The sequence below is a fragment of the Balaenoptera musculus genome, chromosome 9, assembly GCF_009873245.2.
Source record: "Balaenoptera musculus isolate JJ_BM4_2016_0621 chromosome 9, mBalMus1.pri.v3, whole genome shotgun sequence".
In the NCBI taxonomy this organism is placed as follows: Eukaryota; Metazoa; Chordata; class Mammalia; order Artiodactyla; family Balaenopteridae; genus Balaenoptera; species Balaenoptera musculus.
In genome coordinates, this window is record NC_045793.1 from 44117485 (window position 1) to 44135106 (window position 17622).

Sequence of the window (17622 nt, forward strand, 5' to 3'; positions counted from 1 at the left end):
TGGGACATAATGTGGGACTGAGTCAAGATGAGATCAGTCTCAAGAGAAGAAAGAAGCAAGGGTGTTTACACTGCACTTTGGGGGCCCTTGTTTTGTACACCAAGGGAGCTGATACCCTCTGTTCCATGGTCAAGTCTACCCTTGGTCTGTAACCCAAGCCTATTCTCCAAAGCACTGGACTTACCGGTAGAAAGTAGCATAGTCCACAGTTGAGTGGCAGGTCTGAAACTCCCAGGATTTGAGTTTCTGGCATTCCCGATGGGCTCGAAGCTTTACCTTCACTGTCCCTTGACACAGTTCAGGCACTGGTTTTCTCTGGGGTCTGTTGCAGAACTCATTGGACTCCACCCTCCAGGACTCGGCAAAGTCATCCACATCAAACTTGAAGTTTCCATCTCCACCAATTAAGTCATCACGCTTATGTCCATTGTAGTTGCCACAGAGACCACAGAGTTTGCCCTTGAGGTGGGGTGCAGCCATGACTTCTACAAAACTGTCTCCATCCCACGATATTTCCAAACCTAGAGGAAAAGAGGATCAACCACTCTTGAATCCACCAATAGTTCCCAACTGTATAGATTCTTACATAGTACATATGATTATTCTCTAACAAGGAACACTAAGGATCTCACCAAATTCTTGATTACCTTTTAATTTCGCCACATCAAACATTGTGTGATATAACATGAATCACTTATTGGGGCTTAGAACTTTTTAAATGTATAAAGTTTGCCCTTATAATGATATCTTATGTACCCTACTTTGACTTGTAGATGACTACTCATTGACCATGTTACTCTAGGGTTTATATTTTTGCCCTTTTATAGAGTAATTGTCTTGGTCCAAATCATGTTTTCATTTATCCAACGACTACTACAATGCAGAAATGGAAAGACAACAAAGATGATAGTTTTTTTAATATCATTTTTCTTTATCCAATAATCCCCCCATATGATTATGCTAAGTGCCAAGTGAAAATTTCCAAATTATTTGCTACAGTGGAAGTATTAAAGTAATAAATATAAAGCTTCTGAATACATCCTCTTCAAAGGACAACACTCCTACAAATGAAAATGTTTGCCCCCTCGTTATTTTACAGTCATCTGTGAGACATGCACAGCTGTTCAATCCATGCTTCCTAGGGTTGAGATGTTATGAGCCCTAGGTTGGGGCCTCCGCGCCTGGGCTGATCATAAGCTTCAAAATTTGACTAGGCGTTGGAGGCTATCAGCCCACAGGCCAAAGTTATTCATGTGCTGGATAGAATCAGCAGGACAGTAATGTCTTGTTCACCAAGGAAACAATCTTCACTCCACAAGGTAAAGAATGTAATCTCCTCTTGGTTTGCTGAACTGACCATCTAAACAATTGGAGAATATTTCTGAGAACATTCATATTTTTCCAGACCTGCTAGCCCAAAGCTTCTAGGATTTACTCCAGCCAATGACCCCACTGAATAGTGGGATTTCTGTCACATGTAAGACAGCCAGGTTCCACTGTCACACATCACAGATCAGTCTGACCAGAAGGTCAAGAAGGAACGTTCTCATATCCATCCTGATATTGTATGTGAAGACACTGTCCATAAGACAAAGGGGAGGGTTTCGTGAAAAGTCTTTTGAGGCTCAACCCAGAGCAAATGATAACTCTGGTGTTATCATTTTCTTTATGTCTCAGGTGTGCGTTGGAAGCTTCTCTTACTGTTCTCCTGGTAATGTCCTGGCAGGGCCTGAGCCCCACAGTGAATGGTGAACTAGGTACCAGTTTGGTGGATGAGCAACAAGAGAACCTCTACAATAGGTTGAGGTGCATTTCCGCCCTAGGACTCTTCCTTACTCAGTGTCACTGTCTCCTAAGAGGGACAGCCCACAAAGAAAGCTCTGTTTTAACAGAAAAATAGAAAGTGTCCCTGCTGTGTGTTTTCAGTCTTACCCGCTTGGATTTCTGACAAAACCTAGTCTTTTTATGGCTGAGTAATATTCCATTGTATATATGTGCCACATCTTCTTTATAGCTAGTGGGAAGCAACCGCATAGCACAGGGAGGTCAGCTCTGTGTTTTGTGGCCACCTAGAGAGGTGGGATAGGGAGGGTGGGAGGGAGGGAGATGCAAGAGGGAAGAGATATGGGAACATATGTATATGTATAACTGATTCACTTTGTTATAAAGCAGAAACTAACACACCATTGTAAAGCAATTATACTCCAATAAAGATGTTAAAGTGAAAAAAAAAAAAAAGAAAAAGAATTGCTGTGATTGCCTAACAGAGAAGAAGAAAACCCTGACCTAAGTTAAAAATGACTCATCTACTTTAATTATAGAATGAGAATGATTACTACTATTACTGATTAATTAAATATTCATGAGAAAAAAAAAAACAAAACAAACAACCTAGTCTTTGATTTAATCTGTTCTGAGCCTCCGGAAAGAGCAACATGACTCTTTTTAGAAGACTTTACCTTTGTTCCTGAAGGATCAATATTAGCCTGATGAGCAAGTGTTCAGAAGATACTCAGAAGCTGGGGAGATAAGGTGGTGATGAAAAAGGAGAAAGGGGTGCAGAGGGATGGAATGGATCTTGTCTGAATATAAAATTGGCATAAGGCAATGTCCGAGTGATATAAGATCAGCAAGAAACACTCAGAGGTAAGATGCTAATGCTAATATTCCCTAAGCCAATATTCTAAAGCCAATATTCTCTTGGACGTGGTCCAAAGGGAGAGAAGCCTGGCCAAATAGCATTCCTGTGAGTAGGACACACAACTGCCGCAAGCAAGAGTTACAGATCCGCTTTAGGGAAAGTTATTGGTAGAATAAACCAGTGGTCTAAAACTGGATTTCTCAAGAAATAAACAAAGACTCATATGGAAATCACTGTATGGTAAATGAAAGGAATGGAAGCATTCTCAGTCCAAGGCAAATGGTAGAGAAGATTTCTTGATCAGGAGAAGAAGCTCGGTTCCAAAAAGCAATTAAATAGAATTGGGTAAAAAGCAGGAAAGAAGGTCATAAGAAAGTGTCTCTTGGGCTTTTGGGAATAACTGGGTGAAGAGAAGACAGTGATGGGGCATGGTGATCAGAGCAAGGACACACTGCTAGTCTGTCCCCACACTGGACTAATCTCCTGTGTGGATCTCAAAGATGGGGTCAATTCTGACAACCACAACTATTGTATACAACGATGTCTATTTCTTCATACCCCATCTTCCAACACATTATCTGACACATAGTGTATACTCACTAAATGAATGAATTACCCTGTAAATTGATACCAGGAGTCTGCAAAGCCAAAGAAATTTGTGAATTTCATGCTAATTAAGACACTGAAATAACATTTTGAAAAAAGACAAGCAAACTATAATATGATTTGTAATACACTCTCTAAGGTATAGAAGACACTTGACCTCATAAGCCTGTAACTAGGCAGCTGCCCAGCCAGAGAAATGAAGGGAGAGATCAATTCCATACAACACTCAAACTTTTAGAGCATAATTCCAAAGATTTTCCACCTTGCAAAATTTTCCAAACTACAAATCTCTTTCCTAGACAGCAGGCAAATGCTATTTTCCAAGTGCCACACTAGTTGAGAATTTACATCCAAAGGAGCTCCAACAAAATTACTGGCAATGATATAATACATTTGAGACTTCGGGCAACTGAGTTCATGGGAATTCAACTCACAGTGAACAAGCCAATCATTCTTTCTTTGCAATGGACTGCTGGTCCATGCATGCTTGGGAAGATGCAGACCCACTGTGTTTTTAATAAACTCTTCTCAAGACTCTTGACATCTCTTTCATGAAACACGGTCCCCCAAATAAGAGAATAATTTGTAATTCACTCTCTTTTCCTCCTCTTTTCTTTTTATCATTATACTAAGAGGATTTTCACAGAACAATGCTAGGCTTCGTATTGTGTAAGGATGACTTATTTGACTACAGATGCCTTTGTCTATTGCTGTATCATATACATATGTGTTTGCACAGTAACTTTTACTCTCTACATGAGTAAAATCCATGCAAAGTAAATTACAGTAGTGACAGGCAAAAAAAAATGAATAAGTTGTAATTGAAAAAAAAATTGCTCTTCCAAAAGATATTTTAAATAGGCATCTTATGAGATGAAAATGCCATGGAAGTGTTTGAGGGTTTGGGGTTAGTCCCTTCTGCAGCTGCGATGAGTTTCCCAGTTCTCTGCATGGGAAATCGGTAGAAATAACTGGCAGTCAGAAGGCCAAAGCTGAAGCACACGTCTCATGTGGGATGTGAGCAGCAGCTGCATTCCTTCCACTGTATGAAGAGCCTTCCAATTTTCCCTTCTCACCAGCGAATATTTTACCAACCTGTTTTTCACCTTTCAAGCGTGTGACCTGGCTCCAGACTACTAATTTTTTTTTTTTTTTTTTTTGGTGTGGGGATTGTTGTTCTTTTATTTTGTGGTTGTTTTTCTTTGCTTTTTTTTTTTTTTTGGTTGTTATTGTTGCTTTTGCTGCAGTCCACTTTTAAGAGAGAGGGGAGATGCAAAATCTGTAGACATACCATAGTGATGCTTAAAAATGGATAATTTTTCTGTTTAGAGTTTACACCAAAGGAAAAAAAGAAAAAAAAATATATATATATACTCTAGGTTCATCAAGTGTAGAGCTCTACCAAAAGTAAAATAAAAAATCACACTCCCACATGTTAATGCTTTCAGGTGGATCTGACGTAACTCTTTCAGGTGGAGTTGATGAAGTGAACAGGTGGCAGAAAGGAAATATTTTAAGTGATTCGCTAAGTGCCAAGAGTTGGGGTGGGGGTGTGTGACAGGGGTGAGCAGAGCTTTCTCAAGCTACTGAGCCTTGTTCTGTGTCTTCTGTACTACTCCAGTTGTTATTAGGAATGTAGCTATAGCCTAATTCCACCCAAGCTACACGGCCACCTGTGCTCCGCTGGCAGACAATTCCATCATGAAGCGCTGAGTCTATAAACCACAGGGCCACAGAGCCATTCTTCCCCATCTCCCGTCTTCCAGCTGCAGGCTTGATTTAAGCTGCTATTTTGAAGAAAGTACCCTTTGATCACATAAGCTTATGAAAAAAAATTATGGAGGAAGAACAAACACTCAAAGGATATACTGTGATATTTTAGATAGGCAATCAATAGGTAATAAAAAGAAAATATCCCTAAGGGGTAGTACAAACTGAGATTGGTAGACCAGAGTGGAAGAGACTATTGTCTGGAAATGGAATTGTTCCATTCAAAGGATAATCGCGAAGCAAGTTTAGTGCCCAAAGAAATACAGTTCCTCCCTAGCAAGCAGAAAGCTTGTGCGCTCCGTGTGATACAGGAAGTTGTTCAGCTGGGTATTAAGGGCACATAAGTTACTTGCATCATGGCAAGAGAGACAGAAAAAGAAAAGAAATTGTAAACCTGAGTTCAAGGCCTAGAAGAGTTAAATTCACTAACCTAATTATGGTATTTATGATATATTATTATTTTCTTAGCAGCCTTATCCTTTTGGTCATTTTTGCCATGTGAAATCCTTACAAAGAGTACACTTAGGACTTCCCTGGTGGTCCAGTGGCTAAGACTCTGCACTCCCAATGCAGGGGACATGGGTTCAACCCCTGGTCAGGGAACTAGATCCCACATGCCGCAACTAAGAATTCGCATGCTACAACTAAAAATCCCGCGTGCCACCACTAAGACCTGGAGCAACCAAATAAATAAATAAATAAATAAATATTTTTTTAAAAAAGAAAGAAACAAACAAACAAAAAAAGAGTACACTTATTCCATAAGGTATTGTCAGCTGTGACAGGAACAGTATTGAAACCCCTCAACTGTTAGTAATATCTGAATATCCAGAACCCCTTTGAGAATTGGGTCGTAGATGACTAATAATTTCCATATCAGTAGAATCCACTGTGTTCACCTGGCTTGCAAACAGATAAGCAAGGTGCTTCTAATTATAACTGTGTGTAACAATGGGTCATTTTGTGTACATTTTACATGAAGCCACAAACCGTCGCTTCCTTCAAAGGGATGAGGTGAGGCCTACATGTGCAGAGCGGCATGTCATTTGAATGCAACAACAGGTGTCTGAATTTTCTGGGGTGGATTAATCCCTCTAAAGTTGAATGAACAGAGCTCTTCACATCTACCACTTTCAAAGTGAACAATGGGAATCTTCCCTTCTTTATAGAATGTCCCAATACATTAATATTTAACATTTCTCAAATAAAAGCTCCCTGGGCTTCTCCTTGGCTTCCTGCCTTTGTTTAGCTAAGCTGGCATTCCATCGGCTCAAATCAATTTACCAAATATATTTTGGCTTGAACAGAAACAATTAACAGGGTTCTGAAAGTGCCGTGGAGAACAGTCTCTGCAGTCCCTCAGAAGTGCCTGCTCTATCAAATGTTTCCCTTTCAATCCATATTAGCTAAAGAAACTGGAACCCAATTGATGTTTTTACACTGTTAAATTCTAATCAGTGCAAAAAGTAAGCAATATGCTGATTTCCTCAAGTATCATGCTTAAAGAAATAGCATGTGCCAGGAGGACATGCAGTTCCAAATCCAACTGACAAACAATATGCATTAACCAAAGGCAGCATGGAAGGAACCATACATGATATCATATAAACTGTGTAAACGAACTGAATTCATTCTTTGGGGCTGAGAATGAAGGATTGATTTCTGCTTCTAAGATGTCTCTCTAAGGCAGCACCTCACAGACAAAAATTTGAGCCTCACTGAACGCCTAGGAGTAACCTACTAGCAACTATGAACAGTTTGGCCTAGGGGGAATGTATCTGCCCCTGGAGGGGAAACACAGAGTCCAGGGGGCCTCAGGCAACATGTGATGCTGAGAAAAGGCCTCAGCGGCCAGCTGCCTGTGCCCACGCCTGGGGGAAGTGCTTTCAGAGCAAGCATCCTAAGTGTCCTCCAGCAGGAGCCAGTGGTTCTACCCATCAACTCAACGAGCATCCTGCCCCGGGTCAAGGATGGACAGGACTGCTGGTCACACCGTCCACCATCCGCACTCCCATCTTCACACCCACGCTTTCGCAGTTTGCTTTTGAGGAGTCCCTCCTTCTTGGACAGATGCTAACAAGGAAACACTCTTTCTCACAGATGTGAAACTGCACATTACTGGCTGAGCTGGGAAAGACACAACTCCAAGCTAGACATCAATGGCCTAAAGTAGCAACAAAACATGAGAAAGAACCACCGCTATGTCTGGAATGAGGATGGAAAGGCACTGGATGTCGACGGATTGCAAGACTGGTGTAACTGGTGTCAGACTGCAAGGCTCCTCGGTGTGCAAATTTCTCCAGCTGTTTTGTGGCATCTCGAGCGTGAGGCCACACCTGCGGCTGGAATACTGCTCTGCCTCCGGTTTTCCTCCGCGGAGGAGGAGCAGCTGCAGCTCCTGAGCACGAGTTGGTGAGACAGAGGGAAGAGCCAGAGGTACACAGAAGGCCCGTGCTTCTAGAAGCCCACCTGCTTTGGTCGTCACTTTCAAGAGGTAGCCGTCCAGGTCGATGTGAAACTGCGGCGCGTGGCAGGGCAGCGCGATGCGCGAGCCGTTCCAGCGCACGGTCAGGTGCTGCTGGAGGCTGACGGTGCCGGCGCCCAGCACCAGGTCCACCGACTTGGTCCAGGAGAAGGAGCGGGTCCTGCGCGCATCGTTCTTCACCAGCACCTGAAAGGGCGAGGCAGGGGAGGAGCAGTCTTTTGTCAAAACGTACTGACACGTCCCCTGAAAGTTAAATGTCCGTCCGTCAAAAGTGTTGTAGTGGGGATCTCCGAATACCGTGCAAACGCCAGGCTCTGCGGATGAGTGAGAGACAAAAGCAGGTCATAAACCGAGCGAAGGATTCAAAGAGAAATCAGGGGTCCCTGCAATAAACCTGATAGGGGCACCTGCCAGGTAAAGGGAAGGCCTTAGCAGAGGTGCACTAAGGAAAATCGACTTAAAAGAAAATAAATAAAAAGTTTGGTTGTTCTAAAAGTTTGTACCAAACCTCACAGGACAGGTAATACTTCTGGTGCTTTTATACTTAAAAGTTATTTATAACACTTCTGAATTCTTAAAGCATCTCTATTTTAGAGACTTGATATGCTTCTATGGTCTTAATGTCAAAGACAGAGAAATGAAACTAGGATAATTTTATAAACAGAACTGGCCTAATTTCATAACCCATATAAACAAGAACAAAAATATAAATAAAAGGCAGCAACATAAATGACAATACACCAAAGCATTAGTATTGTTTCCATTTAACTGATTCAAAAAATTTGGAAACATGGTATTCTCAGTGTTATTCACGGTCTTAGAAAAGTATTATATTCAACACTCATGTATTTCTAAGGACAGATAAATAGAACTGCCAAACAGATACATGTTTAATATTGTTAAGAACCAAGACACGGATAAAGTTGATAGTCTCCGTGTATTTTCTAGAAATACAAGACTCCTATATTTTCATCTGTGTATCAAAATCTAAAGTTGGATAAAGAATCAATTGTAAAACCCATCATTTAATAAGTTAAAGAAATTCCAATGAATTCATCACTTCAAAATACCACTAATTCAAATACTTATGAGACCCAAGTAAAGTTTTACACTTTAGGGCATTTCAAAGGTTTATACAGAAAACTAAATATCATTTCTTTTTTTAAAACAAAATTTGGCATTAATTTGTTTTCTATATAAAGATATTTTATCTGTTTTTAAGAAGGCATAAACAACCAGGAAATGAGAAATTCATTTAGAGAAATTAGCCCACATGATGAAAGAACTAAAATAAAAAGATTGATTTCCAGAACAGGTCAAGAGTATGAAACTATTCTATACAAATAATTGCTCTGAATACGTAACAGAAGAATTAAGCATCAATACAGAGTAAGGATGTGCCAACTGATCTAACAGGACCAACTGGATCCAAGGCAAACATTTGCTTTTAATTTCTAAAGCGTTTGGAGAGTAATGTTGTTTTATGATACATTATGTCATTTCATATGTCAGTTTCACATGACTCCATATAAATCATATGTATTGGGAATTTCGTAAATTAATTACTTGTTCTAAGTTAGCTTTCCTTGTCAACATTTAATAGAGACTCACAGAACAGATTGTTTCTGGTATGTAGGAGAGTTTCAATGAACAGATACTTCAAGGAATATAAAAAAGGCACTACTTGGGGGAGGAGGGTGGAAGAAAAGGGTGGGAGAGAAAGCTTTGAAAGTTCACCAGCAACATTTTAATTCACCCGCCATTTCGATTCCTTTCTTATCCTTTTTTATGGTGTTCTTTCCTCGTGACTCCAGTTTTACTCAGTTTGTTGCTCCACACTGTACCCCAACCTCACCTTCTTAATCCTATATCCCCCCAACTAGCGTTCCCACCTATCTAATCACCCCATACTGCATTTTCCAGTCCTTTCTCCATGTGATTACTTCAAAATTGTCCTATCACACATTGCTCTCACATTCTGACAAATGGAATCCTTCCCTGGGATGAAGATGGTGCTTTTTGGTTGACAGGGAGCAAGGCAGTTCTTTGGGACACCTCAAGTTGGCATCAGGAGAATTATAGTTCAAAGTTAATGCTACCATGTGCCCCCAAAGAACTAAATGTTAACCTGACCACCAGATGCACCAAATTCAAGAAAAGGGCTTTTTCAGAGTTTTTAATGCCACATACTCGTCAAGAGAACTCAGAACCAATCAATGCTTTTGAACTCTTGAGTTTGAAATAGATGGACCTCAGCTGGCAAAGGCCAAGGCACAAGTGAAGGAGCTGAAATTATATTCCTGAGAAATCCTCTCTCAGCTGTGAGCAGGCACAGGGCATGCCTACACCTTCTGTCCAGAGTCTGTAGGGAACAACATACAGCTTCTCCAGGTGTTCTGACCCCAACTGCATCAAAATGATAACTAACACAAACAGTAACAGCTAACGTTTACCAAGAATTCACTACATACCCTAGCACTATTCTTCATGCCTACTGATCATGGACACATTGTAAGAAAATGGATATTTAGATTGTCTCCTAACATTAAACAAATAGCTAAGCACTTGGTAGTAAATCCATAAAATGAACTATTATCTAGTCATTGAAAAAGTCTGTAAATAATGTTCATGATTGAAGAAATGCTTATGCCATATTAAGTGAAAAATAGGAAACAAAATTCTATCTATAGGATAATCTTGACTGTGTTAAAATAAATATCCAAACACACACATACCCCAAAATTGTGAACTGAGATTGTTTCTTGGTGGTAGAACAACGAGTGAAAATTTTTTTCTTTCTGCCTTATGTTTCTGTCTTCATTTTTGTTGTCCCTATGTTTTGTTTTTAAGAGTCAAATGTGGGGGGCTTCCCTGGTGGCGCAGTGGTTGTGAATCAGCCTGCCAATGCAGGGGACACGGGTCCGAGCCCTGGTCTGGGAAGATCCCACATGCTGCGGAGTGACTAGGCCCGTGAGTCACAATTGCTGAGCCTGCGCGTCTGGAGCCTGTGCTCTGCAACAAGAGAGGCTGCGATAGTGAGAGGCCCGCGCACCGCGATGAAGAGTGGCCCCCACTTGCCGCAACTAGAGAAAGCCCTCGCACAGAAACGAAGACCCAACACAGCCATAAATAAATAAATAAATAAATTGCTAAATTCATTAAAAAAAAAAAAAAAGAGTCAAATGTGGGTACATGTAGATAAGGTCAATTATGTGACAAACCAAATCCTCAAAGAAGCAACAGAAAATACACTGCCTATAGAATGGCCCTGGGGCCCTAGGGAAATCTGAGCTTACTCATAGCTGGGCAGGAAGCTGTGAGGGACATCCAGGGAGACCGGGCAAGGGAAATCATGTGTGAGCAGGGCTGTCAGGAAAGATATTTTTCAAGAGGCCATAACTTGTGGAAGAGAAGGGTCTGGAGATCAGGATGATTTCTCTGTATAAGGGCAATATAGAAGAAGCCAACAAAATTTCATGATGAGGAAGATGCCTGAGAATTATGGGTTGCATTTGGGACATTTGTATCACAAACTAATATAATTTTGAAACCTTGGCCCTTTTTCTTGGCACCTCAAGGTCCCCACACCAGATCCTCAAGGTCTCCACGCAGGAGCAGCGAACACATGCACGGAGAATGACGGAAAGTGAGAATATCAGGGTTAAAAAATCTGCCTCGCTGAAAAGGGAAAAAAACTATAGAAACACTTAGGGGGCAAAAATGAACACTGTATCCTCATATAATTTTTGTTCAGCAGACCCAGTGAAATGGGTCACGGTCCAAGATGTTCTGATGTCCGGTCACACTCTTCTGGAAAGCCTGGAGTGGTAGTTAGAGCTCAATAAACAGACCCTCCCATAACTATCCTTGCCTGAATATGTTTAAGTCAGAGGATGGAGAGAAAAAGCCAGTTTACAAGCAGTGGTATGTGTTTTCATAGTCTTTTAAGTCAAATTATCAGACGTCATTTTTGTTTTGGTTTGTTTTCAATAATATGTATACAATGTCTAGGCACTGGAAAAAAAAAAGAGTAGAATATTAAGAATGTTTTTTTCTCTTAGGTAATGAAATTATGTGTGACATTTATTTTCCTCTTTCTTGTTTATGTGTATATACATTATTATTTACATTTACATTTTATTATTTATAATCACTATGTATACCCTTGGAATAAGGACATTTGTTTTAAAAAATTAAAAATACTGGATTAAAACATATCTCTTTGATGTTACCTACTTTAATAAGACAGCTATGAGAATTAAGAGAGTCAGGCTGCTTCTGAAAACAAAATTCCAATGTTTTTCTCTTAACCTCATCAGGTACATTTATTTCTCCCGTGGGTATATTTATTCTAATAAGATGCCTTCCTTCTGAGGACAGTGATTATTCTCAAAACATCCGTCAGCGAAAATTAAGGGAAAATTATACAACCTCATGTCATAAAAAATAAGAGAAATTGAGAAGACTCTAACCCCCTTCCCCCAAAACACAACAAAACAAAAACAGAAAAGCATAAGAATAAAAAAAGTATCATTCACGGTTCCGTCAACAAGAAATAATCACTGTTTACCATTTTGGGGTGGGTGTGTGTGTGTCTGTGTCTGTGTTTGTGTACAAACACATAGCTAACATAGCTAAAATTATCCTGTACATGAAATTTTATTTCCTCTTCACTTAACGTAAGATTTCCCCAGTTACTAAAGTCACTTTGAAAACACAGAAAATGACTTTCATCCTCAGTCCATTATTCTCTGCAAAGAGAATACCACACCACCACACAGATCAGTACCTTTCCAGAGTAGTGTTCTAACCATGAGGAAGGTCTATCAAATGAAAAACATGGCTTTAAACTTTCCTCAACATAAACTGCAGTAAAACGGGCCCTGTGGGACTTGGGCGCCACTGGGTCATGCAGGGGCTCCCAGGAATCCCAGGTGGGTAAGAGCCGTGATAATACCAAGTTTGGGTCAAGAACCAGGAAAGGCTGGGGTTAGAAACGCTGCCCTGAACACAAGCCCTTATGCTGTTTGTCTAGGCTCCTCCTGACACGATGTAAGCCTCCAATATAAACAGGCTGTGTGTGACCCAGCAGGAACTGAACTTCCCCACACAAGAGGTTCTGGCCTCTCTCAAGAGGTGTCCCTGACAGCTGCTGCCCCCAGGGGACCTCAAAGCCAACAGAAGCTCCACCAAAGGGCACCTGGATTCCTTTCAGATTTTACATCCTTGGCTTCTTAAATCAAAACTTAATCTGACTTTACTGTGTGAATGTGGGGTTAGGTCATAGCGGGTTTCTTTCCACCCATCCCTAATCCATGAGACAGACTTACAAATCTACAAATAAAAAGCTGATTTTTTAAAAAAGTTGAGTAGGCACCTGAAACTAACACTTAAAAAAAAAAAAGGTTTGGTAGGGATACTGTTAAGACTGTAAATTTCTTTTCACATCATTTCCATAACCTCATATCCTCACCAACTTCAAACAGAAGAGAACAGAGAGCATCCTTACCTTCGAGACCTAATTTGAACTAAATTTAAACCTAAAGCCGAGGCTGATGTCCTATTATGGCCTCCCCAGCTGAGCCCAGGGCTTCCCCACCTCTCATCTTGGTTGGTGCAGTGGCCTGTGCCTGCCCCACACCTCAGTGCACAGCATTGGACTTCATCAGCTCCTGGCTCACGTGCCAACCTTCCCCACGCCTCAGCCAAAGTCACTTCTCTTTCCTGTAAGTCCCCAAAGCACAACTGACCACAGAGCTCATCTTTTCTGGGACTTTTCTTAAATTCAAATACTCTATCTTATAGTCACACTATGTTTTTCAGTTTGAAGGTTTAAGGTTAAAGGTTAAAAATATGGTCATCAAACCCACAGAACGCTTACGATAAATCACTTTCCACCCAACTACAGCTTTTAGTTGTAATGTATCTTTAACTCCTAAAACAGGCCTTCAACTCCTTACACGTAAATTTTGTGTATACTTCTCAGTGCGTGGCACACTGGCTTGTATATTGGAGGATCTACATTCATATATATGATAAATGGATTCATCTGTGCATTACTCATAGCAATGCCTGGTATAATACATATTAGGTATCAAATATTTGTTAAATGAATGGGTTAATTAATTAAAGAATAAATTTCAGTGGAAAAAAATAAACTGCCCACACTGAACTCACTAAAATAGTTAAGTGTAATAAATGGTGTACAGCAGGTAATTCAACAGAATTTTGCTTAATCAAGTAATTAATTGAATAATTAACTAATGCTCTCAGGACAAGGAATTAAGGCTGCAGATGAAATTAAGGTTGCTAACCAGCTGACCCTGAGATGGGGAGATTATCCTGGGTATTTATCTCCAGGCAGGATAAATGTTATCACAAGTGTCCTTATAAATGAAGGAAGAAGGCAGGAAAGTGAGTGTCACACAGTGATGCAGCATGAGAAGGACTCAACTTGCCATTGCTGGCTTTGAAGATGAAAGAAGGCTTCAAATCAAGAAAAATGGGCAGCCTCTAGAAGCTGGACAAGGCATGAAAACGGATTCTCCCCTAGAACCTTGAGAAGGAATGCAGTCCTGCCAATACTGTGATTTTGACCCATTCAGATTCATTTCAGACTTCTGACCTCCAGAACTTGTTAAGATAATAAATGTGTATTGTTTTTAAGACACTAAATCTGTAATAATTTGTTACAGCAGCAATAGGAAACTAATAAATCGAGCAAAAGTCAAGGCAACTTGGTCTGGAGTGACTAGGTTACACCAGGTACCATGCCAGATGCTTTCCATATTTTCACTCTCTCCTTTAATCCTCACTACTTCTCTACACATGGTATATACTATTACCCTAATTTCTTAGCAGTGAGTCTGGAGAGGTTTCCTTGTTGCCCATGGTCACCCAGCCAATAGCAGTAAAGACAGAGTCCAACCCAATCTCTGTGGCTTTGAAGCCAGTGCCTCCCACACCATGACTTGATGTTTCCATTTACACCCTATACCACAGCATCCTACGCAGTCATTGTTGTTAACAAACTGGGATTAGAGAGCTTTTGGGGAATCTGAAGAAATGTATAGACACTCTTCCTTCCAAGTGCACATGAGTATATCCACTCAAATGTAGAGGCTCACAGACACCTTTTCCTAAGACTGATCAATGACCTCCTAAGAGTTCATGAACTTCAGTTTAACGACACCTATCTAGAAGTTAATTAAAAACAATATTACACGGTTCTCTCATTTAATGTGTTTACATTTCATCTCCCCAACCACATTACAAGTTCCTAAACTCAGGGTCTGTATCAGCTTTTTATCCATGTCCTGCAGGGCACCTTCCAGAATGCTGGAAATTCATTGGGTGTTAATACAAACTTGTTATAGAAGATGCATTTTTGCCACTCTATCATCCAAGCTCTGACCTTAAAATGTCTGCTCTCTTTAAACTAGAAATTGCTATCTATCAGTAAAGAGAACTTCTTACCTGAGTGAAAAGATGGGTTTCACATCTCTAAATTAACCTATCTTCCAGCTTTAAAGCCACCTTAGAGCTTTGTGAACATTAAGTAAGCTGCTTAGAAGACAGTCCTGGGTTTGAATCCCAGTCTTGCTACCCAATGACTACAAAATCATGCGCACACTACCTATATAACCTCAGTCTGTTCACCTGTAACATGGGTTGAAGAACAACTACTTTGCAGGGTGGTTATAAAGACAAAGATAGCATTGCAAAACTGCCGAAAGCATAATAGATGCTTAGACAGTAGTCATTATTAGTTGTATTATTATAAATGCTATGCAAATCTAGCAAGTAGATACCCACTGCCGGCTGAAAGAGGGCTGGATAAGACTGTAACATACTTATAAAATGTAAATGTGTTGAAAAGACAATGTGAGTTTAGCTCGTCTATAAAAGACATACAAATGTAGATTTGGGGGTAGAATGGAGTAAGCCGCTAGACCAAAAGAAGAATGTTAACAAAGTCGTGGACATGGGAAAGAAGGCAGTTTGCACAAGAATAGCAGGAGACTGATCTGCCCAGAGTGGGTAGTTGCTTCAGGAGATGTAAGACATCCAAGCCGTCTAAATAAATTGGCTTGAGATTTATTGCCAGCCTGAGAAGATTTAAATGTATTCCAGATAACCAGCGTTTCTTAACATGTTTCCTATGAAACATCAATCCTGCCTGTTACTCTGCCAAAATAAGTAGAAATAAAAAAACCTCTGCAGCCCAAATTAGCTTGGGAGGGACTCTACACTCCATCATCCTCCTGCAAGTCTACCCTGCACATTGGCATAGAAAGGGCTCTGCGAATTCTGCAGTGAGGAAACAAATTTCAGTTTACTTGACCCAGCATTTCCCTAATGTGGTTAATAACAGAACCTTGTTTTGAAAATATTACTCATTACTATCCCTCAGCACTAGAGTTTTATAAAACAAACTTTGGGAAATTCTGAGAGAGACCAGTGAAGGAAGCCGGTATTGGTTTCGTGAAAGCCAAGTTTGGGTTCCGACAGTGGTATGCAGAAGGGGCTGACGGAGAAAAGACAGAGTTTAGCTGCAGGCAATAGAATGAGGCTCTGGCTGCCGTGGGAATGGGAAAGAAACTATTTATTAGAAAAAAAACGCAAAGAGACAATCAACCAGACCTGACGACTGATTATCAACAAGGGAGAGAAATGCCCAAAGTATGAGAAATAACATTGACTCAAAACCTGTGCAGCTGGGATAAAGGGGGTGCCAAAATTCAGTCAACAGATAGGGGTTGGAAACAGCCATTAATCTCTCCATCCAACTCCCAACCCAGATAATTTACAGAGTCAAAGGTAGCAACTGTTAATCAACTTCAAATATAGTCCTTTGTGAAAGAAGAATGTACTCTCCAAAAAAATTAGAAGCTGAGACCTACCATATTCGTATCTTGTCAAGAAGTCCTATGTTAAGGACCTGGAAGTTTGGCCAAATGTGAAACCAAAATGAGAGAGTAACTGCAGATGCAGGCAGGGCTGTGAGCTCACAGGATGAAAAGGTGTAAAGTAAAAGCAGAACAGATGTGTGTACTAAGGAGAGATATGAAAGGGCAGAGCAGAGGAGAGGAGCAATGGTTGGGGGTGGAGAGCATTAACCAAGAAGGGGACTGCAATAAGGAAAAGGATGATACTACTCATAAATATGAATTTCACATCAAAGGGAACCACCGAGTGCAGCTAATGAGTCATATCTCCAAACTCCCAAGGAAGGTTAGAATTCAAGTATTGTAATCCGAAAAGCTGAAGAGGTTAAGTGACCTCAAAAACATAGATAAGGTTTTAAAAGGTGAGCAAATACAACTGCTTTCAAATAGAAGCCCTTAATCATGTACAGAAGAAAGAAATTGGCAAACTTCATATATATTTGGCGGTAAACCTCTGAAATGAATAAAAATGTAGTCAACAAAGAACATATAATAGTGCTTAAAGTTTGGGCTTTGGAGTCACATGGACCAGGCTATTGGCTGACCTCAACTTATTTAATTTCTCAGACCCTCAGATCTCTCATTTGTAAAATGGGTATAACAATAGCTTCCACTGCATGGATCATTGTGAAGATTAAGTGACAGAACGCATGGAGAGCATTTATCACAATGCCTGACACAGGTTTACATTCAATAAATCCCGGCTGGTAATAGGAGCAATTGTAGTGGCAGCAGAGTAGCAATTTTTTGTTGTTCTTATTTTATTCAGAGGAGATGTGACCTCCAGAGAGGTATAAATCTGCCTCAGCTTTGCATACAGTAATGTGTAATTTATTATACAGTTTTTCCCACAAAGTATACTTCTCAGAGTTTGGGATTTGTATTCTTTGTTTTGTCACTTAGGGGTATTTTAGGTGCACCACTGCTAAGAGGTTTTGGTCACAAGTTTCTTTAAAAACTGGGTATTCGCATCTTCCTTGAGATTCAAGATGACAGCCTTGGCTAAATGTGTCAGATGTCTAATAATGAATTTATACATATCTTTATGTATAAAATATATTCTTTCAAAATTAGGCAAGAGAGTAACTTTTAACTGAATGATTTAATAATGGTATATCTATATTAAGAATACTTTCCCAAGCAAACATCCAGGGAGGCCATATGATATTACA

General features: G+C 40.3%; 1 protein-coding gene across 5 annotated transcripts in view; it reads right to left on the reverse strand.

The window, feature by feature from the left end:
- The window catches only part of BMPER (BMP binding endothelial regulator), a 255788-nt gene that overhangs the window by 78846 nt on the left and 159320 nt on the right, over window positions 1–17622 (reverse strand). For all 5 annotated transcript variants that reach the window (XM_036862761.1, XM_036862763.1, XM_036862762.1 and 2 more), the window contains 2 exons: window positions 7487–7816; window positions 185–521 (listed from right to left, as the gene is read on the reverse strand). In XM_036862761.1, the coding sequence (XP_036718656.1) occupies window positions 185–521; window positions 7487–7816 (667 nt within the window). The remainder of the gene's footprint in view (window positions 1–184; window positions 522–7486; window positions 7817–17622) is intronic.